The 27082-nt window shown below is 45.0% G+C and overlaps 1 protein-coding gene across 1 annotated transcript; it reads right to left on the bottom strand.

Moving 5' to 3' along the window:
* Positions 1-4645: 4645 nt before the first annotated feature.
* LOC123049718 (xyloglucan galactosyltransferase XLT2) lies at positions 4646-7190 on the bottom strand. Its single transcript, XM_044472605.1, has 2 exons — positions 5530-7190; positions 4646-5290 (listed from the first exon to the last, which is right to left on the bottom strand). The coding sequence occupies exons 1-2, from the start codon at positions 6998-7000 to the stop codon at positions 5082-5084; spliced, it is 1680 nt and encodes a 559-aa protein (XP_044328540.1). The 5' UTR covers positions 7001-7190; the 3' UTR covers positions 4646-5081.
* Positions 7191-27082: the final 19892 nt, after the last annotated feature.

The following is a 27082-nucleotide window of genomic DNA, read 5'->3' as shown; positions in this document are numbered from 1 at the left end:
CCATATGTCATGTGGGAACTACTCACCCATCATTGGAGGTGCAGCAAGGTTGAGGTAGAAGCCCTCTGTGACGCCCCCGATTTGACCGTACACTAATCATGCATGCAAATGTGTACGATCAAGGTCAGGGACTCACGGGAAGATATCACAACACAACTCTACAACATAAATAAGTCATACAAGAATCATAATACAAGCCAGGGGCCTCGAGGGCTCGAATACAAGTGCTCGATCACAGACGAGTCAGCGGAAGCAACAATATCTGAGTACAGACATAAGTTAAACAAGTTTGCCTTAAGAAGGCTAGCACAAACTGGGGTACAGATCGAACGAGGCGCAGGCCTCCTGCCTGGGATCCTCCTAACTACTCCTGGTCGTCGTCAGCGGCCTGCACGTAGTAGTAGGCACCTCCAGTGTCGTAGGTGTCGTTGTCGACGGTGGCGTCTGGCTCCTGGACTCCAACATCTGGTTGCGACAACCAGATAGATAGGAAAGGGGGAAAGAGGGAGAGAAGCAACCGTGAGTACTCATCCAAAGTACTCGCAAGCAAGGAGCTATACTACATATGCATGGGTATATGTGTAAAGGGGCATATCAGTGGACTGAACTGCAGAATGCCAGAATAAAAAGGGGGGATAGCTAGTCCTGTCGAAGACTACGCTTCTGGCCATCTCCATCTTGCAGCAGGTAGAAGAGAGTAGATTGAAGTCCTCCAAGTAGCATCGCATAGCATAATCCTACCCGGCGATCCCCTCCTCGTCGCCCTGTTAGAGAGCGATCACCGGGTTGTATCTGGCACTTGGAAGGGTGTGTTTTATTCGGTATCCAGTTCTAGTTGTCATAAGGTCAAGGTACAACTCCGGGTCGTCCTTTTACCGAGGGACACGGCTATTCGAATAGATAAACTTCCCTGCAGGGGTGCACCACATAACCCAACACGCTCGATCCCAGTTGGCCGGACACACTTTTCTGGGTCATGCCCGGCCTCGTAAGATCAACACGTCGCAGCCCCACCTAGGCTCAACAGAGAGGTCAGCACGCCGGTCTAAACCTATGTGCGCAGGGGTCTGGGCCCATCGCCCTATGCACACCTGCACGTTGCGTACGCGGCCGGAAGCAGACCTAGCCCCCTTAATACAAGCGCGAGCTTACGGTCCAATACGGCGCGCGCCACTCAGTTGCTGACGTCAAAAGAGCTTCGGCTGATACCACGACGTCGGGATACCCATAACTACTCCCACGTAGATGGTTAGTGCGTATAGACCCAATGGCCAGACTCAGATCAAATACCAAGATCTCGTTAAGCGTGTTAAGTAACCACGAACGCCGACCAGGGCCAGGCCCACCTCTCACCTAGGCGGTCTCAACCTGCCCTGTCGCTCCGCCACAAAGATCCACTCGCGGGTACTCCTACGAGCCGACCCGACTTTAGTCATCTCATGTGTCATGTATATAGTATATAAGTATATACCCGTGATCACGCCCAGGTGATCACGGCCCGATAGTATAGCACAGCAGACGGACAAGAATGTAGGGCCACTGATGGAAATCTAGCATCCTATACTAAGCATGTAGGGTTGCAGGTAAAGGTAACAACAGTAGTAGCAAGGATAGGCTATGCATCAGGATAGGATATCGAAAGCAGTAACATGCTACACTACTCTAATGCAAGCAGTATAGAGAAGAGTAGGCGATATCTGGTGATCAAGGGGGGGGCTTGCCTGGTTGCTCTGGCAAGTAGGAGGGGTCGTCAACTCCGTAGTCGAACTGGGCAGCAGCAGTGTCGGTCTCGTAGTCTACCGGAGAGAAGAGGGGGAAGAAACAGTAAATACAATGCAAACATAAGCATGACGATGCGTGACATGACAATGAGCGGTGCTAGGTGTGTCCTAATGCGACAGTAGGTGGTACCGGCGAAGGGGGGGAACATCCGGGAAGTATTCCCGATGTTTCGCGTTTTCGGACAGACGGACCGGAGGGGGAAAGTTGCTAGTTCGATAGGTTAGGGAGGTGTGGTGGACGAACGGACTGCGTATTCGGATTCGTCTCGTCGTTCTGAGCAACTTTCATATAGAAAACATTTTCATCCGAGTTACGGTTTAAAAGATATGAATTTTCAAAGTTTATTTTCTTTTCTGTTTTATTTCATTTAAAAGTATTTAGGTATTTTATAAAAATGTGTTTTCTCCACCATAATTACTAGTGTATTATTTGGCACCCACCGAACATTTTTGTTTAAATTTTTGAAAACTTTTATTTTCCACTTTGATTTTAATTGAAGTTTGAACTAGGAGTTTGAAAAGAAATGTGATGCAATTGTGATCAAGCCCTGTTTAGCAACATGATTAGCTTAATCTCAGAGAGTTACTGTAGCATGATTCTCGGGGTGTTACACCCTCCGTGATCAATTCCCCCTCCGACAGAGTACCGACAAAGGCCTCCAGATGGGATCGCGGAAGATCAGAGACTTGCGGTGGTGGAATAATTGTTTCGGCACTCGCTCTGGGGTTTTTGGAATACTTTGAAATTTATAGCGCTAGATTTAGGTCAGACGGAGCCACGAGGGCTCCACAAGACATCAGGGTGTTCCCTGTTGTCTTGTCATCTCCTCGTAGGTCTTCTGGTCCTCCCTCGAAGCTTCTAGGGTCCCTCCTGGTTTAGAGAAAAATCATCAAAAAAAATCGTCGTGTTCGGGCCCCGTTTGGCAGGGATTTTCTATAAAACCAAAAATAAGAAGAAAACAACAACTGACACTTGGTGCTAGGTTAGTGGGTTAGTTCCCAAAAATGATATAAAATTCCATATAAAGCATACAACATTGATTATATAATAGCATGAAACGATCAAAAATTATAGATACGTTGGAGACGTATCAGTGCCCCACGTTCTCTGTGGTTTCCCATTTCACGAGATGTGGGTGCGGGGATCCAGGCACCATCCCCAGTCCGATGTGAAATCAACGGGTGCCCCAATAGTCGTCCAGCCCGATATAACAAGACATGAAGGAGCTGGGTCGTGGCATGCCATTCACCAAAGGCCTGCCGTCAGACCCCAATCCGCGAAGCAACAATTTCTAAGGAACCCCTGATGGTACAACACGTCGGGGCTGCACCGTCTCAGGCAAGCCCATCATATGGAATCAAACCCAAGGACTTGACTCAGCGCAGATCTCGGCAAAGGGCTCTGAACTCCTGGATCCCCTCGTTGTTCGGCCTCCAACAACGAAATTAACATCCCATGAGGCCTCGTGGCGGGTAGGCCTGTGGGATCCTTCTAGGTCAAGCTCCCGAAGAACAGTGCTGATGACCAGCAAGAAGACAAGGAGCCTTCCTGGGTTCTCAAAGATCAACCAACTCCAAATCGAGGGGTGGCTTATGGTGTAGTACACCGGGGGTGGCTTCTCGGAGGGGAGCCCGACAGCAGGCTGCCACTGGGGCTAGGAGGCCCACTAGGGATCTAGCAATTGGAAGTAGCCCGGATGATCAGATATGCATCCAGAGGCCATCTTGGTCCCCAAGTCAATATGATGGCACCAGATTGGATCTACCTCATTTAAAACCCTAGCCCCCATCACCTATATAAGGTGGGGGCTAAGGGGCTCTCATTGCCATCTACATTCGTAGAACCATACTCTTGGTAGACTCATACTCCTTCCCTAATTGTAACCCTCGCACAAGGTATCCCACCATGAATACAAACACAAAGTAGGACGTAGGGTATTACTCCTTCCCGGAGGCCCGAACCTAGGTAAACTCTTCATGTGCCCTGTGATCTGGTATTTCTGGCCATGTTCGCTACCCTACCGAGGGTACCGACTGATTTATGCATTGTCAATGTATGACCATCGGTCTCTCGACTTGTCCTCGTGGTTTGGGTCATTAATGTGTTTTAGGTGTTGCACTTTGTCTTTTGTTCAGATGTTGTCGTCAAGGGTCCCGTTGCGTTGTACACATGTTGGAGATTGTGGTTGTTTTGCGTTGGTAGTGTTTGTTGGGCTGCATGTGCGGTTGTGGAGATTCATACTTTGTGAGCAGTTTGATCATTGTCTGATTATCGATTTTCGTTCGGTTTTCCCTAAATTAACAGGATAATTCTCTTCTTCTTAATTAATCGACGCGGCGAATCTTTCACATTCATTTCGGAAAAAAAATCATGTGAACCAAACACTCAGGTTCACAAAATTCTTACGTTTACGAGTTCTCCGTTTCATGCATACATTCCTATTTTGTTCTTGCATTTTTCTATTTCCGTGTTTTATGAACGCTACATTAAAAAGAAAGCGTAAATCAGAGAGGCCCTAGAAAGCCAAATGCTCTGATAAACAAGTGCAGTCAACTTGTAGAGATGGTAACTTTTTTCGAAAGGAGTTGGAGATAGTACTCCCTCCATTTTTATTACTTCGCATATTAGCTTTGACCTAAGTTAAACTTTTATAAAGTTTGACTAAATTTATCGAAAACAATCTAAACATTCACAATAAAAAATATATATGATATGAAACATATTGAATGATGATTACAATGGTATTGACTTGGTATTGTGGATGTTAATTATTATTTTTATAAACTTGATCAATGTTTAGAAAGGTTGACTCGAGACAAAGCAAATATGGGAAGTAAATAAAAACGGATGGAGGCAGTAACACTATTACGTAACTGAGTATATTTCGAATTCAAAAAGGAAATTAACAGAGTATACTTTTCCTCAAGATGTGTGCTAAGTATAAAATTACATTACTGTCAGTCAGGTCCTGACCCCCACCGTCTAGAACCTGCAACGAATCCATCTCATGGTCAACTGCAATAAACACCGATGCATCGACCGTATCACCGTCACAGTAAACTAATCTGCGAGAGCTAACCATTACCTAAACCATGGGCTGGCAGCAGTACATCCGATCGATGCGCTTACCACATTGTATAGTACAGTAGTATGAACAGCCACTCCGCAAATCACCTCTCGCAGGTTTGACCCCAAGACCGCTCCACGATCCGAAATTTCGGCGATGCCTCCAAGCATTTTTAAATGCATGCTTCAAGCTTTGTTCACCTGGTGATCGAAAACAAGTATTTTTGGCCCGGTCATGATGTTTGCAAGCTTTGGCGTCCTGATGCCGGTGCTGGGGGGATGACGGTTCTTATGTGTGGCCAAAACGCCCTCCTCGATCTGTCCCGTGAGACGTATCGGCGGCGCCCCCGCCGGATCACCGGCCTATTGTTGCCGTTGGAAGCAGGAGGCGTCGTCGATGTGCTGTTGACGCGTCGAGCGACCAGAGGAGCAGGAGGGCCCTCTGTAGAAGATTTGCAAAAGGTGATGATCAGTCGATCAATGGCAATGTTTTTTAGATGGGGCATGGATATAGCTTGGACATAAACGGAACAGAAATTGTACTTAGTAAAAAACAATTTCAGAAGATAGTAACATTGATCGGCTCACGGTCATAGCCGCATAGGTAATAGGTAAATGAAGAAACAGAAGAAAACAAGAACGTAGAAGGCGGTGAGAAGAGAACCGATCGAGGCCACGCACCTTCTTCACGCGCAATGCTCCGCCGGCGCCGGCGGAACCGCTTGAGCACGCCACTCAGGGCCACGTCCAGCGCGTCCTCCATGCCGTCGCCGAGCCCGTCGGACGACGAGCCGTACACCAGCCTGGGGATCATCTCCACGACGCGCTCCCGCATCCGCCGGACCTGCTGCTCGCTGAACCCCTGCAGAACATCCAGCACGCTCACGTTGCCCACACGCAGCGCCTGCCGGTCCATGAACACCGACCACTCCCTCTCCTTCCCCCGCTCGCCAACCGGCAGGAACCACCGGTACTGGTCGTACGCCGTCCTCCGCCAGAACAGCACCGGCACGGCCCCGGCCACCATGCAGTCGAACAGGGACCGCCGCGTGTAGCTGTCCCCGCGCGGCTGCAGGCAGAACCTGGAATCAAGGAACAGGTTCATCACCGTCGTGGCATTGTCATTGCACTTGGTGCCGCTGCAGTCCACGGAGCGGCAGTGCGCTCTCCCGGCGTCCTCGCACTCCTCCAACAACACATCCCTGAAGTCGTCCTTGAACCCGGACCTCTGGGCGCCGGCGAACCCGAAGAGGTTGGTGCGGTTGAGGGCCAGCACGTGCCGCTGCCACGCGCGCACGTCGGCGGCGGTGCGCGGGTGGAAGCCAGTCGGGTACGGGACGCCGACGTCCAGGGGGTCAAGCCGGTCGGCCTCGATGACGAGGCGGGTGACGTTGGCCATCCCGGGCCTGATCGCGAAGTTGGTGCCCCACCCGTCGTCGTAGTACCGACGGAAGTCCCACGTGATGCGCCCCAGCGTGATGAAGTGATCCCACCCGCCGGATTTCTTGAAGGACGTCTGGTTCGTGAGCCACTCCAGGAGCCGTGTGCCGGCGCGGTCACGGTCGGCAACGGTGGCGTTGAGGCCCCACAGGTGGCTGCCGACGTCGAGGCCGGCGTAGAAGGGCACGTAGAACGCGTCCGCGAGCGACGGGTCGGTGGTGCGGCACCGGTGGGAGAGGAGGCGGCGGTGGATGATGACCTCCAGAGGGAACTGGTCGGTGTTGTACCAGCTGGGCATCGACGCGTTGGGCACGATGGCGGAGAAGCCCGGCACCGTGGCGGCCGGACGGCCCAAGCCGCCATCGGTCAGATACGGGCAGAACGAGTACCACGGACAAAGGCGCTCGCAGTGCGTGACGAGGTCATGGTTGAACTCCAGCGGGAGGTCGTAGACGTAGATGATCCCGGCCTCGCACGCGCCGGGCTCAACCTCGCCGTTAGCCCAGGTGCTGTTGCAGCGTGCCGGGGGTGGGAGGAACCGCGTGGTCGGGAATCTGTGGAGGTTCTTGAAGAGCATGAGCTGGACCGCTAGGAAAGCGATGGACAGCACGGCGATTCGCAGCAGCGCCGAGGCCGCGGACGGCGTGGCTGTATTGGCCGGCGATCCCGGCGGCGAGGGGGGCTTGGTCGGGTTCGTGGGTGACTCCGGCATTGGGAGCACGCCAAGGAAGTGGGAGGGGGCACTGGTGCATGCGAGAGCTGGACTGTAACTAGAAGATCTAAAGGTAAGGTATCGGTTCTAACCTGAGGAAGACGCAAAAAGGGGTAGGATTGGTGGAGCGGTGGAGGCAGGAATAGCTGCTGCGTAGCAGTGGATCCAAAGCAACGTATCTGACCAGGTTGTGCAAATGGCACGAAGAAGGAAAGAGACAGAATGAGCAAGCCGGCAAGAGGCTTTTGGCGATCCATTATACTAGGAGCATTTCGTACCACCAAGGCCTTGCTTGTACATATTTTGATTCTTCAAAACAAAGTACTACTTCTCTTCGTCGCGTACGATCCGGGACTATCACGCTATCGACTACATAAATCGTCCGGACATGCACATCACTCTGCACCCGGACGTGTCCGTGTGATCCAGGACCAGTGGAAGATGTGCAGCGTCGATGCTGACACGTGCAGGGACTGTCACACCGTCGACTCGAAGGTACTAAGGGCCATCTCCAAGGCGGACCCGTAAACCGCCTGCATCCGTCTGGACCGCGCTGCCTGGACTGTAAAAGTCATCCAACGCGGGTCTGTATCGTTCCGTGGAGCGGTTCGGACGCGATTTCTCTTGTAAACCGAAAGCAAAAGTGGGGAAACTTTGCAGGAGTCTGGACACGCGAAAGTAGGAATCCGACACCCACGGCCCACCCAAAACTCTCCACGGATCCCGCGACTCCATCCTCCCATTATCTCTACTTCCTTCTTTCTCTCTCGCTTTCGCCGCCGCTCCACCACCTCGGCCACCACGCCACACCCCTGTCGGAACTTTACGTCTCTGTCACCTCCAGCGCTCCGGCAGGGCTCCACCCCGCTTCTCCTCCATCTCCTTTCAACCCCTGTCCTCCGGCCGCCCCACCAGGTACCATCCGCTACTGCTATTCTCGCCATGCCCAACAAATGTTCGATGAATCGCTGGAGCTAAAAACAGTTGTCCCTTCTTCTTTCTAGCAATGGATTCCGATCTAGAGTACATATACAAGCAGTATGTTGAGTCGTCCGACGGCTCGTCGGACGAGGAGGAGTACTCCGATGAGACGGCGATGATGCAGGCGGTCCCTGAAGATGCAGAGCGTGCGGAGGAGCACCTTCTCAATTTTAAGGGCTTGATCGAGGGTTATCGAGTGCTCAACCGCAATAGGGCGCGCGGCCATTTGACACTGATGGCCGGCTACTTTGCCCACGATGCACTATTCACTGACCATTTTCGCCAGCGTTTTCGGATGCGCAAGACTGTCTTCGATCGTTTGTACCATGGCGTCCGGTCTTACGATGACTATTTCATCCTGAAGAAGGACGTCGTGGAAGCAGTTAGCTTCTCTAGTTACCAGAGAAAAAAGAGAAAAATTGGGAGGGGGGAGAAAAGAGAGAAGGGGCAATGTTACTATCCTTTTTCACACTTGTGCTTCAAAGTAGCACCATGTTTTCATATGAAAAGTCTCTTATGCTTTCATTTTCATATACTAGTGGGAATTTTTCGTTATGGAACTTGGCTTGTGATGACCCACAAGTATATGGTATCAATTGTAGCCTTTTCGATAAGTAAGAGTGTCGAACCCAATGAGGAGCACAAGGAAATGACAAGTGATTTTCAGCAAGTTAATGTCTGCAAGTGCTGAAATTGTAAGTAACAATGTAGTTTGATAGCAAGATAATTTGTAACGAGCAAGTAACGATAATGGTAACAAAAGTGCAGCAAGGTAGCCCAATCCTTTTGAGGCAAAGGACAGGCCAAAAGGGTCTCTTATAATAAGCAAAGCGTTCTTGAGGGTACACGGGAATTTCATCTAGTCATTTTCATCATGTTGATTCGATTCGTGTTCGCTATTTTGATAGTTTAATATGTGGGTGGACCGGTGCTTAGGTGTTGTTCTTACTTCAACAAACCTTCTACTTATGGTTAAACCCCTCGCAAGCATCCGCAACTACGAGAAAAGTATTAAGAATAAGTTCTAACCATAGCATTAAAATTTTGGATCCAATCGGTCCCTTACGGAATAGTACATAAACTAGGGTTTAAGCTTCTGTCACTCTCGCAATCCATCATCTAATAACTACTCCATAATGCATTCCCTTAGGCCCAAATAAGGTGAGGTGTCATGTAGTCGACGATCACATCACACCACTAAGGGAATCACAACATACACACTATCAAAATATCGAACACATATCAAGTTCACATGATTACTTGCAACAGGATTTCTCCCGTGACCTCAAGAACAAAAGTAACTACTCACAAATGATAATCATGCTCAAGATCAGAGGGGTATTAAATAGCATATTGGATCTGAACATATAATCTTCCACCAAATAAACTATATAGTAATCAACTACAAGATGTAATCAACACTACTAGTCACCCACAAGCACCAATCTATAGTTCCGGTACACAGATTGAACACAAGAGATGAACTAGGGTTTGAGAGGAGATGGTGTTGTTGAAGATGTTGATGTATATTGCCCTCCCCAAGATGGGAGAGTTGTTGGTGATGATGATGAGGATGATTTCCCCCTCCGGGATGGAAGTTCCCCCGGCGGAATCGCTCCGCCGGAGGGCAAAAGTGCTCCTGCCCAAGTTCCGCCTCGAGACGGTGGCACTCCGTCCCGAAAGTCCTCTCCTTGTTTTTTCTAGGTCAAAATGACTTATATACCAGAACATGGGCACCGGAGGTGGGCTGGGCTGAGCACAACCCACCAGGGCGCGCCTGGGGGGCCAAGCACGCCCTGGTGTCTTGTGCTCACCAGGTGGCCCCACTCTGGTGGTTATTTGCTCCAGTATTTCTTATTTATTCCATAAAAAATCCTCGTGAAGTTTCAGCTCATTTGGAGTTGTGCAGAATAGGTAGCCTGATGTAGCTTTTTCAGGTACAGATTTTCAGCTGCCGGAATTCTCCCTCTTTGTGTGTACCTTACATATTATGAGAGAAAATGCATTAGAATTACTCCAAAAAGCATTATTATGCATAAAAAGATTATAAATAACAGTAGGTGAGCATGATGCAAAATGGACGTATCAACTCCCCCAAGCTTAGACCTCGCTTGTCCTCAAGCGAAAACCGAAATCGAAAAACATGTCCACATGCTTAGAGAGAGAGGTGACGATAAAAACAAAATACGGGCATAGAAGCATCATGTGAATTATTATAACAGCAAAAAAAATTATCATAAAACTTTTATCATAGACTTCTCATGAATAAGTAACAATTCATCACACTTTCAAAGTATAAAGCATAAACTCTATTGGAAACCAACAAACTATGTTCTCGGTCAACTTTGCAACTACAATTCATCATCTTTTCAGGAAGGGTCACGTATCGGAGCCTTTAGGCAAGTCCACATACTCAACCATCATATAGTCTTCTATGATTGCTAACACTCACCGCATACACATGAGCAAAACGTTTCAACTGGACACATAGAAAGATAGGGGCTTATAGTTTCCCCTCCCAACGTATTCACATCAAGGGTGATGTCAACAATAATAACTCATGCTACCCATATTCAACTGGACATATGTGCCTAGATCTTTCCTCACCACATGATGCTTGCCAAAGGAGAAAAATAAAAAGGAATAGAGAGAAAAACTTTGACTCTTACATAAAAGTAAAACATAGGCCCTTCGCAGAGGGAAGCAGAGGTTGCCATGAGCTTTTTGTTCGTATGCTCAACCCCTTAGTGCAAGAGAACATCAAGTTATATTGCCCCTTATGATAGCAACCTTTATTATGCAGTCTGTCGCTTTAATTCTTTGCTATCACAAGTTCGTACAACACTCAATTTTCTCTTACACTAAATGGTCTAACATTTTTAGAAGCAATTTTTATTGCCTTATTGCACCGATGACAAGTTACTTGAGGGATCTTGCTCAATCCCTAGGTAGGTATGGTGGACTCTTGAAAATAAGATTTGGGTTTAAGGGTTTTTGGATGCACAAGTAGTATCTCTACTTAGTGCGGAATTTTTGGCTAGCAAAGATGGGGGGCAAGCACCACATGTTGAGGGATCTATGACAATATAACTTCTATGTGAATATGAACAAACACAAATCATTACGTTGTCTTCCTTGTCCAACGTCAACAATTTTGGCATATAATATTTTGATGGAGGTTCATAATCACAAAAGATTTCTAGGATAGTGTATTTGTATGTGAATCTTATCTTCCCTTATTAATTCTTTCATGAGTTGCATCATTGACCAATGTTATGTTTGTCAATCTCTAATAAAATTTTCTACTTATACTTTTCCTTATGTGGTCATTACCTACCATAAGATTAGCATATGATCTTTTTCATTTATTTCATTTCTTTCTATTGGAACATGAAAGTAAAGAAAGCGAAAACTCAAACTAAACTTTATTATATATCTTGCACACGATTACAAGGATAGATCACTAAGAAAACTCTCAAAAAGAAAGGATTGAACTAAACTTTTATTCATCTAAAGCAAAAGATAACTAAGGATCAAACTAAAATAAGTAAAGGCAAAATATAGTGGGGTTGATACGATACCGGGGCACCTCCCCCAAGCTTGGCGGAAGCCAAGGGGAGTGCCCATACCCGATACTCGGTTTTCTTTTGGTGATGAGGAAGGTGGTGGTGATGAAGTAGAGGCGATCTTTTCCTCGGGTTTCCATGGCAGAGGTCCACCATCATAAGAAGAAGAATGAGTCTAACGGTTCCTGCAACTGGCAGCCAAACTCATACCTTTAAACCTCGCCTCATATTCAAAGACTTGGTTTTGGAGATCGTAGATCTGGCTTTGGAGGAAGTTGATTTGCTCGTTGAAGGTGAAGACGATGTCCTTCATGGACTTGCCATCCACCTTGAGATCACGGGTGTAGTCCATGATCATGAGGTGATTTGCATTGAGTCCATGCTCCACCATCCCCTTGCACCGAAAGACTTCCCGCTCCATAGATTCAAGCCTGGCCTCCACGGTCCCCGTTCCCTTGGGTCCTTGCACATAGCGGATGTGCAGCACCCCCTCATGCATCTGGATGACCTGAGGGTGCTGCACCACCTCCCGCAAATATGGGTTGATGACGTTCTTGAAGAACTTGTCCTTGGAGGAGCTTGAAGTGGCCATGGTAGATGGGATCTGTCAGGAAACAACAAGGAAAGGAAAATAAAAGATTTCTCCGCGATACGGTGGTCAATAGGTTCGGGGGTATATAAAGATTTTTTATCTTGGGAAATAAGCAAACAGGAGAAAAACGGAGTCCGGAAGGTACCCGAGGTGGGCACAACCCACCTGGGCGCGCCTTGCCAAGCGCACCCTGGTGTCTTTGTGCCCACCAGGGTGACCTTCCTGGTTGTTTCTTATTTTCCTAATTTTTAAAATATTCCAAAATTGACAAAAAATATATTTTTGCGGATTTTTCGGAGTCCGTTTACTTACCGTATCACGTACCTCCTTTTTTTCACGATTCTGGAGTGTTACAGAAGGTCTCTTTTATGTGTTCTTCTGGTGTCCTAGTTTGGATAATATTACTTTCAACATTAATGGGCGTACCTAAGATATAATGTTTTATTCGTTGCCCATTAACAACCTTCGGGTTAGTACCTTCGGCATTATTTATTTTGATAGCTCCAGAACGATAAACCTCCTCGATAACATAGGGTCCTTCCCATTTGGAGAGGAGTTTTCCTGCAAAGAATCTGAAACGAGAGTTGTATAAAAGAACATATTCCCCAACTTTGAACTCATGCTTTTGGATTCTTTTATCATGCCATCTTTTAACCTTTTCTTTAAATAACTTAGCATTTTCATAAGCTTGGGTTCTCCATTCATCTAATGAGCTAATATCAAATAACCTCTTTTCACCGCCAAGTTTAAAATCATAGTTGAGTTCTTTGATTGCCCAATAAGCTTTATGTTCTAACTCAAGAGGCAAATGACAAGCTTTTCCATAAACCATTTTATAAGGAGACATACCCATAGGATTTTTATATGTTGTTCTCTAAGCCCAAAGTGCAGCATATAATTTCTTAGACCAATTCTTCCGGGACCAATTGACAGTCTTTTGCAAAATTAATTTTATTTCTCTATTGCTAAGTTCAACTTGACCACTAGACTGAGGATGATAGGGTGATGCAATTCTATGGTTAACATCATACTTGGCAAGCATTTTACGGAAAGCACCATGAATAAAGTGTGAACCACCATCAGTCGTTAAATATCTAGGGACTCCAAACCTTGGGAAAATAACTTCCTTAAGCATTTTAATAGAGGTGTTGTGATCATCATTACTAGTTGGTATAGCTTCTACCCACTTAGTAACATAATCAACAGCAACCAAAATATGTGTATACCCATTAGAGGAAGGAAAAGGTCCCATGTAATCAAAACCCCAAACATCAAATGGTTCAACAACAAGTGAATAATTCATAGGCATTTCTTGACGCTTACCGATATTACCTATTCTTTGACATTCATCACAAGATAAGACGAACTTACGATCATCCTTGAAGAGAGTAGGCCAATAAAACCCAGATTGCAATACCTTGTGAGCAGCTTTGTCTACCGCATGATGTCCTCCATAAGCTTCGGAGTGACATTTCTGTAGGATTTGTCCCTGTTCATGCTCAGATACACAACATCTAATAATACCACATACTCCTTTATAAAGATGTGGGTCATCCCAAAAGTAATGTCTTAAGTCATAGAAGAATTTTTTTCCTTTTGTTGGTATGTGAAACTAGGTGGTAAATATCTAGCAACAATGTAATTAGCATAGTCAACATACCAAGGAGTGTTATGAGAAACATTTATTGCAGCTAACTGCTCATCAGGAAAACTATCATCAATAGGTAGTGGGTCATCAAGGACATTCTCCAACCTAGACAAGTTATCAGCTACGGGGTTCTCTACTCCTTTTCTATCAGTGATATGCAAGTCAAATTCTTGTAGCAAGAGAACCCATCGAATAAGCCTAGGTTTAGCATCTTTCTTTTCCATAAGATATTTAATAGCAGCATTGTCGGTGTGAACAATTACTTTTGAATCGACAATTTAAGATCTAAATTTATCACAAGCAAACACCACTGCTAGAAATCCTTTTTCAGTAGTAGCATAATTTCTTTGAGCACTGTCTAGAGTTTTACTAGCATAATGAATGACATTTAGTTTCTTATCAACTCTTTGTCCTAGAACAGCACCAACAGCATAATCACTACCATCACACATAATTTCAAAAGGCAAGTTCCAGTCAGGTGGTTGAACAATAGGTGCAGAAATTAAGGCTTTCTTGAGTGTTTTGAACGCTTCTAAACAATCATCATAAAAAACAAAAGGAATATCCTTTTGCAAAAGATTTGTAAGAGGCCTAGAAATTTTAGAAAAGTCTTTGATAAATCTCCTATAGAAACCAGCATGACCAAGGAAACTACGAATACCTTTGATATCTTTAGGACATGGCATTTTCTCAATTGCATCAACCTTACCTTTGTCCACCTCAATACCTCTTTCAGAAATTTTATGGCCCAAAACAATGCCTTCATTAACCATAAAGTGGCACTTCTCCCAATTCAAAACAAGATTTTTTTGCTCACATCTCTGCAAAACTCGATCAAGATACCTTAGACAATCATCAAAAGACTTCCCATAAACAGAAAAGACATCCATGAAAACTTCAACAATCTTTTCACAAAAGTCAGAGAATATAGCAGTCATACATCTTTCAAAGGTAGCAGGTGCATTTCATAAACCAAAAGGCATAATGTTGGGGAACGTAGTAATTTCAAAAAAAATTCCTACGCACACGCAAGATCATGGTGATGCATAGCAACGAGAGGGGAGAGTGTTGTCCACGTACCCTCGTAGACCGAAAGCGGAAGCGTTAGCACAACGTGGTTGATGTAGTCGTACGTCTTCACGATCCGACCGATCAAGTACCGAACGCACGGCACCTCCGAGTTCAGCACACGTTCAGCCCGATGACGTCCCTCGAACTCTGATCCAGCCGAGTGTCGAGGGAGAGTTTCGTCAGCACGATGGCGTGGTGACGATGATGATGTTCTACCGACGCAGGGCTTCGCCTAAGCACCGCTACAGTATTATCAAGGTGGACTATGGTGGAGGGGGGCACCGCACACGGCTAAAAGATCAACAGATCAATTGTTGTGTCTTTGGGGTGCCCCCTGCCCCCGTATATAAAGGAGCAGGGGGAGAGGCGGCCGCCAGGAGAGGGGTGCGCTAGGAGGAGTCCTACTCCCACCGGGAGTAGGACTCCCTCCCTTCCTTGTTGGATTAGGAGAAGGGGGAAAGAGGAGGAGGAGAAGAAGGAAAGGGGGGCGCCGCCCCCCCCCCCCTCCTTGTCCAATTCGGACTAGAGGGGGAGGGGCGCGCGGCCTGCCCTGGCCGCCCCTCCTCTTCTCCACTAAGGCCCATATAGGCCCATAAATCCCCCGGGGGAGTTCCGGTAACCCCCCGGTACTCCGGTATATATTCGATAACCCCCGGAACCATTCTGGTGTCCGAATATAGTCATGCAATATATCAATCTTCATGTCTCGACCATTTCGAGACTCCTCGTTATGTCCGTGATCACATCCGGGATTCCGAACAACCTTCAGTACATCAAAACATAAAAACTCATAATATAACTGTCATCGAAACTTTAAGCGTGCGGACCCTATGGGTTCGAGAACTATGTAGAGATGACCGAGACACGTCTCCGGTCAATAACCAATAGCAGAACCTGGATGCTCGTATTGGCTCCCACATATTCTACGAAGATCTTTATCGGTCAGACCGCATAACAACATACGTTGTTCCCTTTGTCCTTGGTATGTTACTTGCCCGAGATTCGATCGTTGGTATCTCAATACCTAGTTCAATCTCGTTACCGGCAAGTCTCTTTACTCGTTCTGTAATACATCATCTCGCAACTAACTCATTAGTTGCAATGCTTGCAAGGCTTAAGTGATGTGCATTACCGAGTGGGCCCAGAGATACCTCTCCGACAATCGGAGTGACAAATCCTAATCTCGAAATACGCCAACCCAACAAGTACCTTCGGAGACACCTGTAGAGCACCTTTATAATCACCCAGTTACGTTGTGACGTTTGGTAGCACACAAGGTGTTCCTCCGGTAAACGGGAGTTGCATAATCTCATAGTTATAGGAACATGTATAAGTCATGAAGAAAGCAATAGCAGAATACTAAACGATCGTGTGCTAAGCTAACGGAATGGGTGAAGTCAATCACATCATTCTCCTAATGATGTGATCCCGTTAATCAAATGACAACTCATGTCAATGGCTAGGAAACATAACCATCTTTGATCAACGAGCTAGTCAAGTAGAGGCATACTAGTGACACTCTGTTTGTCTATGTATTCACACAAGTATTATGTTTCCGGTTAATACAATTCTAGCATGAATAATAAACATTTATCATGATATAAGGAAATAAATAATAACTTTATTATTGCCTCTAGGGCATATTTCCTTCAGTCTCCCACTTGCACTAGAGTCAATAATCTAGATTACACTGTAATGATTCTAACACCCATGGAGCCTTGGTGCTGATCATGTTTTGCTCGTGGAAGAGACTTAGTCAACGGGTCTGCAACATTCAGATCCGTATGTATCTTGCAAATTTCTATGTCTCCCACCTGGACTAAATCCCGGATGGAATTGAAGCGTCTCTTAATGTGCTTGGTTCTCTTGTGAAATCTGGATTCCTTCGCCAAGGCAATTGCACCAGTATTGTCACAAAAGATTTTCATTGGACCCGATGCATTAGGTATGACACCTAGATCGGATATGAACTCCTTCATCCAGACTCCTTCATTTGTTGCTTCCGAAGCAGCTATGTACTCCGCTTCACACGTAGATCCCGCCACGACGCTTTGTTTAGAACTGCACCAACTGACAGCTCCACTGTTCAATGTAAACACGTATCTGGTTTGTGATTTAGAATCGTCCGGATCAGTGTCAAAGCTTGCATCAACGTAACCATTTATGATGAGCTCTTTGTCACCTCCATAAACGAGAAACATATCCTTAGTCCTTTTCAGGTATTTCAGGATGTTCTTGACCGCTGTCCAGTGATCCACTGCTGGATTACTTTGGTACCTCCCTGCTAAACTTATAGCAAGGCACACATCAGGTCTGGTACACAACATTGCATACATGATAGAGCCTATGGCTGAAGCATAGGGAACATCTTTCATCTTCTGCAGTGGTCGGGCATTGAGTCTTACTCAACTTCACACCTTGTAACACAGGCAAGAACCCTTTCTTTGCTTGATCCATTTTGAACTTCTTCAAAACTTTGTCAAGGTATGTGCTTTGTGAAAGTCCAATTAAGCGTCTTGATCTATCTCTATAGATCTTGATGCCCAATATATAAGCATCTTCACCGAGGTCTTTCATCGAAAAACTCTTATTCAAGTATCCCTTTATGCTATCCAGAAATTCTATATCATTTCCAGTCAGCAATATGTCATCCACATATAATATCAGAAATGCTACAGAGCTCCCACTCACTTTCTTGTAAATACAGGCTTCTCCAAAAGTATGTATAAAACCAAATGCTTTGATCACACTATCAAAGCATTTATTCCAACTCCGAGAGGCTTGCACCAGTCCATAAATGGATCGCTGGAGCTTGCACACTTTGTTAGCTCCCTTTGGATCGACAAAACCTTCCGGTTGCATCATATACAACTCTTCTTCCAGAAATCCATTCAGGAATGCAGTTTTTACATCCATTTGCCAAATTTCATAATCATAAAATGCGGCAATTGCTAACATGATTCGGACAGACTTAAGCATCGCTACGGGTGAGAAGGTCTCATCATAGTCAATGCCTTGAACTTGTCGAAAACCTTGCGCAACAAGTCGAGCTTTATAGACAGTAACATTACGACAGCGTCAGTCTTCTTCTTGAAGATCCATTTATTCTCAATGGCTTGCCGATCATCGGGCAAGTCAACCAAAGTCCACACTTTGTTCTCATACATGGATCCCATCTCAGATTTCATGGCCTCAAGCCATTTTGCGGAATCTGGGCTCACCATCGCTTCTTCATAGTTCGTAGGTTCGTCATGGTCTAGCAACATAACTTCCAGAACAGGATTACCATACCACTCTGGTGCGGATCTTACTCTGGTTGACCTATGAGGTTCAGTAACAAATTGATCTAAAGTTTCATGATCATCATCATTAACTTCCTCACTAATTGGTGTAGGTGTCGCAGAAACCGGTTTCTGTGATGAACTACTTTCCAATAAGGGAGCAGGTACAGTTACCGCATCAAGTTCTACTTTCCTCCCACTTCTTTCGAGAGAAACTCCTTCTCTAGAAAGATTCCAAATTTAGCAACAAAAGTCTTGCCTTCGGATCTGTGATAGAAGGTGTACCCAACAGTCTCTTTTGGGTATCCTATGAAGACACATTTTTCCGATTTGGGTTCGAGCTTATCAGGTTGAAGCTTTTTCACATAAGCATCGCAGCCCCAAACTTTAAGAAATGACAACTTTGGTTTCTTGCCAAACCACAGTTCATAAGGCGTCGTCTCAACGGATTTCGATGGCGTGCTATTTAACGTGAATGCGGCCGTCTCTAAAGCATAACCCCAAAACGATAGCGGTAAATCAGTAAGAGACATCATAGATCGCACCATATCAAGTAAAGTACGATTACGATGTTCGGACACACCATTACGCTGTGGTGTTCCGGGAGGCGTGAGTTGAGAAACTATTCCGCATTTTTTTCAAATGAAGACTAAACTCGTAACTCAAATATTTTCTCCACGATCAGATCGTAGAAACTTTATTTTCTAGTTACGATGATTTTCAACTTCACTCTGAAGATCTTTGAACTTTTCAAATGTTTCAGACTTATGTTTCATTAAGTAGATATACCCATATCTGCTCAAATCATCTGTGAAGGTGAGAAAATAACGATATTCGCCTCGAGCCTCAATATTCATCGGACCACATACATTTGTATGTATGATTTCCAACAAATCTGTTGCTCGCTCCATAGTTCCGGAGAACGGCGTTTTAGTCATCTTGCCCATGAGGCATGGTTCGCAAATACCAAGTGATTCATAATCAAGTGGTTCCAAAAGTCCATCAGTATGGAGTTTCTTCATGCGCTTTACACCGATATGACCTAAACGGCAGTGCCACAAATAAGTTGCACTATCATTATCAACTCTGCATCTTTTGGCTTCAATATTATGAATATGTGTATCACTACTATCGAGATTCAACAAAAATAGACCACTCTTCAAGGCTGCATGACCATAAAAGATATTACTCATATAAATAGAACAACCATTATTCTCTGATTTAAATGAATAGCCGTCTCGCATCAAACAAGATCCAGATATAATGTTCATGCTCAACGCTGGCACCAAATAACAATTATTCAGGTCTAAAACTAATCCCGAAGGTAGATGTAGAGGTAGCGTGCCGACCGCGATCACATTGACTTTGGAATCATTTCCCACGCGCATCGTCACCTCATCCTTAGCCAATCTTCGCTTAATCCGTAGTCCATGTTTAGAGTTGCAAATATTAGCAACAGAACCAGTATCAAATACCCAGGTGCTACTGCGAGCATTAGTAAGGTACACATCAATAACATGTATATCACATATACCTTTGTTCACCTTGCCATCCTTCTTATCCGCCAAATACTTGGGGCAGTTCCGCTTTCAGTGACCAGTCTGCTTGCAGTAGAAGCACTCAGTCTCAGGCTTAGGTCCAGACTTGGGTTTCTTCTCCTGAGCAGCAACTTGCTTGCTGTTCTTCTTGAAGTTCCCCTTCTTCTTCCCTTTGCCCTTTTTCTTGAAACTGGTGGTCTTATTGACCATCAACACTTGATGCTCCTTTTTGATTTCTACCTCCGCAGCCTTTAGCATTGCGAAGAGCTCGGGAATCGTCTTATCCATCCCTTGCATGTTATAGTTCATCACAGATTGCAATAAAAGCCAGATTGCAATACCTTGTGAGCAGTTCTGTCTCCCGCATGATGTCCTCCATAAGCTTCGGAGTGACATTTCCGTAGGATTTGTCCCTGTTCATGCTCAGATACACAACATCTAATAATACCACATACTCCTTTATAAAGATGTGGGTCATCCCAAAAGTAATGTCTTAAGTCATAGAAGAATTTTTTTCTTTTGTTGGTATGTGAAACTAGGTGGTAAATATCTAGCAACAATGTAATTAGCATAGTCAACATACCAAGGAGTGTTATGAGAAACATTTATTGCAGCTAACTGCTCATCAGGAAAACTATCATCAATAGGTAGTGGGTCATCAAGGACATTCTCCAACCTAGACAAGTTATCAGCTACGGGGTTCTCTACTCCTTTTCTATCAGTGATATGCAAGTCAAATTCTTGTAGCAAGAGAACCCATCGAATAAGCCTAGGTTTAGCATCTTTCTTTTCCATAAGATATTTAATAGCAGCATTGTCGGTGTGAACAATTACTTTTGAATCGACAATTTAAGATCTAAATTTATCACAAGCAAACACCACTGCTAGAAATCCTTTTTCAGTAGTAGCATAATTTCTTTGAGCACTGTCTAGAGTTTTACTAGCATAATGAATGACATTTAGTTTCTTATCAACTCTTTGTCCTAGAACAGCACCAACAGCATAATCACTACCATCACACATAATTTCAAAAGGCAAGTTCCAGTCAGGTGGTTGAACAATAGGTGCAGAAATTAAGGCTTTCTTGAGTGTTTCGAACGCTTCTAAACAATCATCATCAAAAACAAAAGGAATATCCTTTTGCAAGAGATTTGTAAGAGGCCTAGAAATTTTAGAAAAGTCTTTGATAAATCTCCTATAGAAACCAGCATGACCAAGGAAACTACGAATACCTTTGATATCTTTAGGACATGGCATTTTCTCAATTGCATCAACCTTACCTTTGTCCACCTCAATACCTCTTTCAGAAATTTTATGGCCCAAAACAATGCCTTCATTAACCATAAAGTGGCACTTCTCCCAATTCAAGACAAGATTTTTTTTGCTCACATCTCTGCAAAACTCGATCAAGATTGCTTAGAAAATCATTAAAAGACTTCCCATAAACAGAAAAGTCATCCATGAAAACTTCAACAATCTTTTCACAAAAGTCAGAGAATATAGCAGTCATACATCTTTGAAAGGTAGCAGGTGCATTGCATAAACCAAAAGGCATACTGTTGGGGAACGTAGTAATTTCAAAAAAAATCCTACGCACACGCAAGATCATGGTGATGCATAGCAACGAGAGGGGAGAGTGTTGTCCACGTACCCTCGTAGACCGAAAGCGGAAGCGTTAGCACAACGCGGTTGATGTAGTCGTACGTCTTCACGATCCGAACGATCAAGTACCGAGCGCACGACACCTCCGAGTTCAGCACACGTTCAGCCCGATGACGTCCCTCGAACTCCGATCCAGCCGAGTGTTGAGGGAGAGTTTTGTCAGCACGACGGCATGGTGACAATGATGATGTTCTACCGACGCAGGGCTTCGCCTAAGCACCGCTACAGTATTATCGAGGTGGACTATGGTGGAGGGGGGCACCGCACACGGCTAAAAGATCAACAGATCAATTGTTGTGTCTTTGGGGTGCCCCCTGCCCACGTATATAAAGGAGCAAGGGGGGAGAGGCAGCCGGCCAGGAGAGGGGCGCGCCAGGAGGAGTCCTACTCCCACCGGGAGTAGGATTCCCTCCCTTCCTTGTTGGATTAGGAGAAGGGGGGAAAGAGGAGGAGAAGAAGGAAAGGGGGGCGCCGCCCCCCCTCCTTGTCCAATTCAGACTAGAGGGGGAGGGGGCGCGCGGCCTGCCCTGGCCGCCCCTCCTCTTCTCCACTAAGGCCCATATAGGCCCATTAATCCCCTGGGGGAGTTCCGGTAACCCCCTGGTACTCCGGTATATATCAGATAACCCCCGAAACCATTCCGGTGTCCGAATATAGTCGTCCAATATATCAATCTTCATGTCTCGACTATTTCAAGACTCCTTGTTATGTCCGTGATCACATTCGGGATTCCGAACAACCTTAGGTACATCAAAACATATAAACTCATAATATAACTGTCATCAAAACTTTAAGCGTGCGGACCCTACGGGTTCGAGAACTATGTAGACATGACCGAGACATGTCTCCGGTCAATAACCAATAGCGGAACCTGGATGCTCATATTGGCTCCCACATATTCTACGAAGATCTTTATCGGTCAGACCGCATAACAACATACGTTGTTCCCTTTGTCATCGGTATGTTACTTGCCCGAGATTCGATCGTCGGTATCTCAATACCTAGTTCAATCTCATTACCGGCAAGTCTCTTTACTCGTTCTGTAATACATCATCCCGCAACTAACTCATTAGTTGCAATGCTTGCAAGGCTTAAGTGATGTGCATTACCGAGTGGGCCCAGAGATACCTCTCTGACAATCGGAGTGACAAATCCTAATCTCGAAATACGCCAACCCAACAAGTACCTTCGGAGACACCTGTAGAGCACCTTTATAATCACCCAGTTACGTTGTGACGTTTGGTAGCACACAAGGTGTTCCTCCGGTAAACGGGAGTTGCATAATCTCATAGTTATAGGAACATGTATAAGTCATGAAGAAAGCAATAGCAGAATACTAAACGATCGTGTGCTAAGCTAACGGAATGGGTGAAGTCAATCACATCATTCTCCTAATGATGTGATCCCGTTAATCAAATGACAACTCATGTCAATGGCTAGGAAACATAACCATCTTTGATCAACGAGCTAGTCAAGTAGAGGCATACTAGTGATACTCTGTTTGTCTATGTATTCACACAAGTATTATGTTTCCGGTTAATAAAATTCTAGCATGAATAATAAACATTTATCATGATATAAGGAAATAAATAATAACTTTATTATTGCCTCTAGGGCATATTTCCTTCACATACATCTATAAGCATAAGTTCCAAAGGGACACGTTAAAGTGATCTTTTCTTGATCAGGTTGAGAAACAGGTATTTGTGAAAAACCAGAGTATCCATGAAGGAAGCAAAAATGTGTGTGCTTAGATAACCTTTCTAGCATTTGATCAATAAAAGGCAGAGGGTAATGATCTTTTCTAGTTGCTTTGTTTAATTTTCTAAAATCAATTACCATTCTATAGCATGTAACAATTCTTTGTGGAATAAGTTCATTCTTATCATTAGGAATAGCAGTAATAACTCCTTTCTTAGGGACACAATGAACAGGACTTACCCATCTACTATCAGTTATAGGATAGATTATACCTACTTCCAGAAGTTTTAATATTTCCGTCCTTACCACTTCCTTCATCTTTGGATTTAACCGACGTTGGTGATCAACAACGGGTTTAGCATCAGGTTCCATATTAATCTTGTGCTAACATAGAGTGGGACTAATGCCCTTTAAATCACCAAGAGTATATCCAATAGCAGCTCGGTGCTTCCTTTGAACTTTCAATAATCTTTCTTCTTCATGTTCTGAAATGTTAGCACTAATAATAACAGGATATATCTTCTTCTCATCAAGATATGCATATTTCAAAGTGTCTGGCAATTGTTTTAATTCAAACACAGGATCACCTTTAGGTGGAGGAGGACCTCCCAGAGTTTCAATAGGCCAATTGTGTTTAAGCAGAGGACGTTGTTCAAAGAAAATCTTATCTATTTCATTTCTTTCATGCATATGTAAATCATTTTCATGGTCTAGCAGATATTGTTCTAGAGGATCAGTAGGAGGCACAGCAATAGAAGCAAGACCAATTATTTCATCCTTACTAGGCTATTCTTTTTATGAGGTTTTGTACTAAACTTGGAAAAATTAAACTCATGAGACTCATCACCAAGCTAACACCGACAGTTTGTTTCTCACAATCTATTTTAGCATTAACGGTGTTCAGGAAAGGTCTGCCAAAAATAATGGGACAAAAATCATCTTGTGGGGAACCAAGAACAAGAAAATCAGTAGGGTATTTTATTTTTCCACACAAGACTTCAACATCTCTAACAATCCCAATTGGTGAAATAGTATCTCTATTAGCAAGTTCAATAGTAACATCTATGTCTTCTATCTCTGCGGGTGCTATGTCATTCATAATTTCTTGATATAAGGTAAAGGGAATAGCACTCACGCTAGCACCTAGGTCGCATAAACCATGATAACAGTGATCTCCTATTCTAACTGAGACAACGGGCATGCCAACAACATGTCTATGTTTGGCAATTCTAGTAGCTTCAGCACAGAAGTAAATAACATGCCCATCTATATTTTCTTCCAAGAGATCCTTAACCATAGCAACACTAGGTTCTACTTTGATTTGTTCATCAGGTTTAGGTGTTCTAATATAACTTGTGTTGACCACAGTTGAAGCTTTAGCATGTTCCTTCATCCTAACAGGGAAAGGTGGTTTCTCAATATAAGCAGTAGGAACAACTGGATCAACATTATAAATAATAGTTTCCTCTTTAGCTAGTACCGGTTATTAATTTCTTCTTTAATAGGTGGGTCGTATTTAAACCACTTCTCCTTAGGGAGATCAACATGAGTAGCAAATGATTCACAAAAGGAGACTACTATCTCAGAGTCAAGTCCATATTTACTGTTGAACTTTTGAAAAGCATCGGTATTCATAAAAGATTTAACACAATCAAACTCGAGCTTAATACCTGACTCTTTACCTTCATCGAGTTCCAATCTTCAGAGTTGCGTTTAATTCTTTCCAAAAGATCCCACCGGAATTCAATAGTCTTCTTCATAAAAGAACCAGCACAAGAAGTATCAAGCATGGATCAATCATTATGAGAAAAGTCAAGCATAAAAATTCTGAATAATAATTTCTCTTGAGAGCTCATGATTGGGGCATGAATATAACATTGACTTAAGCCTCACCAAAGCTAGAGCGATACTTTCTCCTTCACGAGGCCAAAAATTATATATGTAATTCCGATCACGATGAACTAGATGCATAGGATAATCAATCGATTCCAATTCCAAGATCCAATATCATCGCATAGCCTATACCATACCAATGCTTTTACCTTCAAAGATAAAGGGAAAAGCTTCTTCTTAACTTCATCTCCGGGTAAACCTGCAAGCTTAAACAATCCACAGATTTCTTCCACATATATCAAATGCATATCAGGATGTTTGGTTCCATCTCCTGCATAAGGATTAGCTAGTAGTTGTTCTATCATACCCTAAGGAATTTCATATTCAATATTTTCAGTAGGTGCAGTAGGTTGAGGGGTAACTAATTGTGGTTCCGTTCGAGGTGAAGATACCCTGAACAAACCCCTCAAAGGATTGTTTTCCATGGTAACAAGTGACAACAAATTTCAGCACATAGTAATAATTTTTCCTTACCAAGAGCGCTTCACTCACAAGCAACGGCGCCAGAAAAGAGCCTTGATGACCCACAAGTATATGGGATCAATTGTAGCCTTTTCGATAAGTAAGAGTGTCGAACCCAACGAGGAGCAGAAGGAAATGACAAGTGGTTTTCAGCAAGGCAATGTCTGCAAGTGCTGAAATTGTAAGTAACAGAGTAGTTTGATTGCAAGATAATTTGTAACGAGCAAGTAACGATAATAGTAACGAAAGTGCAGCAAGGTAGACCAATCCTTTTCAGGCAAAGTGTAAGGGCATATTTATCCCTAAGATGTTTTGGTGATTGATGACAATGCTTTTGCGGACTAATCGTGTGCGTTGAGTGTTTTTCAGAGACTCATTCTTTTGGGCACGAGACGATTTCCTCCCCTCGGAGCTTAAAGCGAAGACGGTGTAGTCCCTTCGGATTAGTTTGGTGGACTAGTTTCATAGGGGTCACCGTACTATCAAGAGGGGGGCCGTTTTGGAAAGGCTAGGGCGGAATCATCACGTACACGTCCTTTGCCCCTCCCTCCGAGCCTTTCCGTTTCGTTGATGGGCTTGGTTCTCCTTTCTTTGTGCCCTCTCTGGTCCCCGCGGTAGTACCGCGGGCCAGAGCGGTAGTACCGCTTGGGTGCTACAAGCGGTAGTACCGCTCTGGAGCGGTAGTACCGCCCAGAGCAGTAGTACCGCTAGTAGCCCCGTGTGTGTACTATCTCTGGTCCCAGCGGTAGTACCGCGGGACGGAGTGGTAGTACCGCTTGGGTGCCACAAGCGGTAGTACCGCTCTGGGCGCGGTAGTACCGCTCCAGAGCAGTAGTACCGCTAGTGGCCCCAAGCCGTAGTACCGCGGTGGTCTCGTGCTAGTACCGCCTCGATTCGAGGGCTCCTTTTTCGTGTCGGATTTTACGGTACTGGCCGCGGCTGTGGGGGGCCGTAGTACCGCTCCTGTGCGGTAGTACCGCCCTCCCTCCGCGGTAGTACCGCTGTGGGCCAAGCGGTAGTACCGCGCTTTTGGGCGGTAGTACCGCTTATAGTGGCAAGCGGTAGTACCGCTGGCACAGCGGTACTACCGCTCTCTTCGGGGCAGAAGGGGGGTAACGGTTGGTTTGTTCCCCCCACTATATAAAGGGGTCTTCTTCCCCAAAGTTGACTCACCTCTTCCCCCAAAAGCTCCATTGTTGCTCCAAGCTCCATTTTCGCCCGATCTCTCTCCCTAGCCAATCAAACTTGTTGATTTGCTCGGGATTGGTTGAGAAGGCCACGATCTACACTTCCACCAAGAGAAATTTGATTCCCCCCACTTATCCCTAGCGGATCTTGTTACTCTTGGGTGTTTGAGCACCCTAGACGGTTGAGGTCACCGCGGAGCCATAGTCCATTGTGGTGAAGCTTTGTGGTGTCGTTGGGAGCCTCCAATTAAGTTGTGGAGATTGCCCCAACCTTGTTTGTAAAGGTCCGGTCGCCGCCTTCAAGGGCACCAATAGTGGAATCACGGCATCTCGCATTGTGTGAGGGCGTGAGGAGAATACGGTGGCCCTTGTGGCTTCTTGGGGAGCATTGTGCCTCCACACCGCTCCAACGGAGACGTACTTCCCCTCAAAAGGAAGGAACTTCGGTAACACATCCTCGTCTCCACCGGCTCCACTCTTGGTTATCTCGTTCCTTTACT

Source organism: Triticum aestivum, chromosome 2D, assembly GCF_018294505.1.
Source record: "Triticum aestivum cultivar Chinese Spring chromosome 2D, IWGSC CS RefSeq v2.1, whole genome shotgun sequence".
Classification (NCBI taxonomy): Eukaryota; Viridiplantae; Streptophyta; class Magnoliopsida; order Poales; family Poaceae; genus Triticum; species Triticum aestivum.
Note: the sequence above shows the minus strand (reverse complement) of the source record. Positions and strands in the feature narration are given on the sequence as shown.

Excerpts from the sequence above, each read along its gene's own strand:
- LOC123049718 (XM_044472605.1), bottom strand. The coding sequence starts at position 7,000 with ATGCCGGAGTCACCCACGAACCCGACCAAGCCCCCCTCGCCGCCGGGA. Across the intron at positions 5,291-5,529 it reads GAGCATTGCGCGTGAAGAAG|AGGGCCCTCCTGCTCCTCTG; the intron begins GTGCGTGGCCTC and ends AATCTTCTACAG.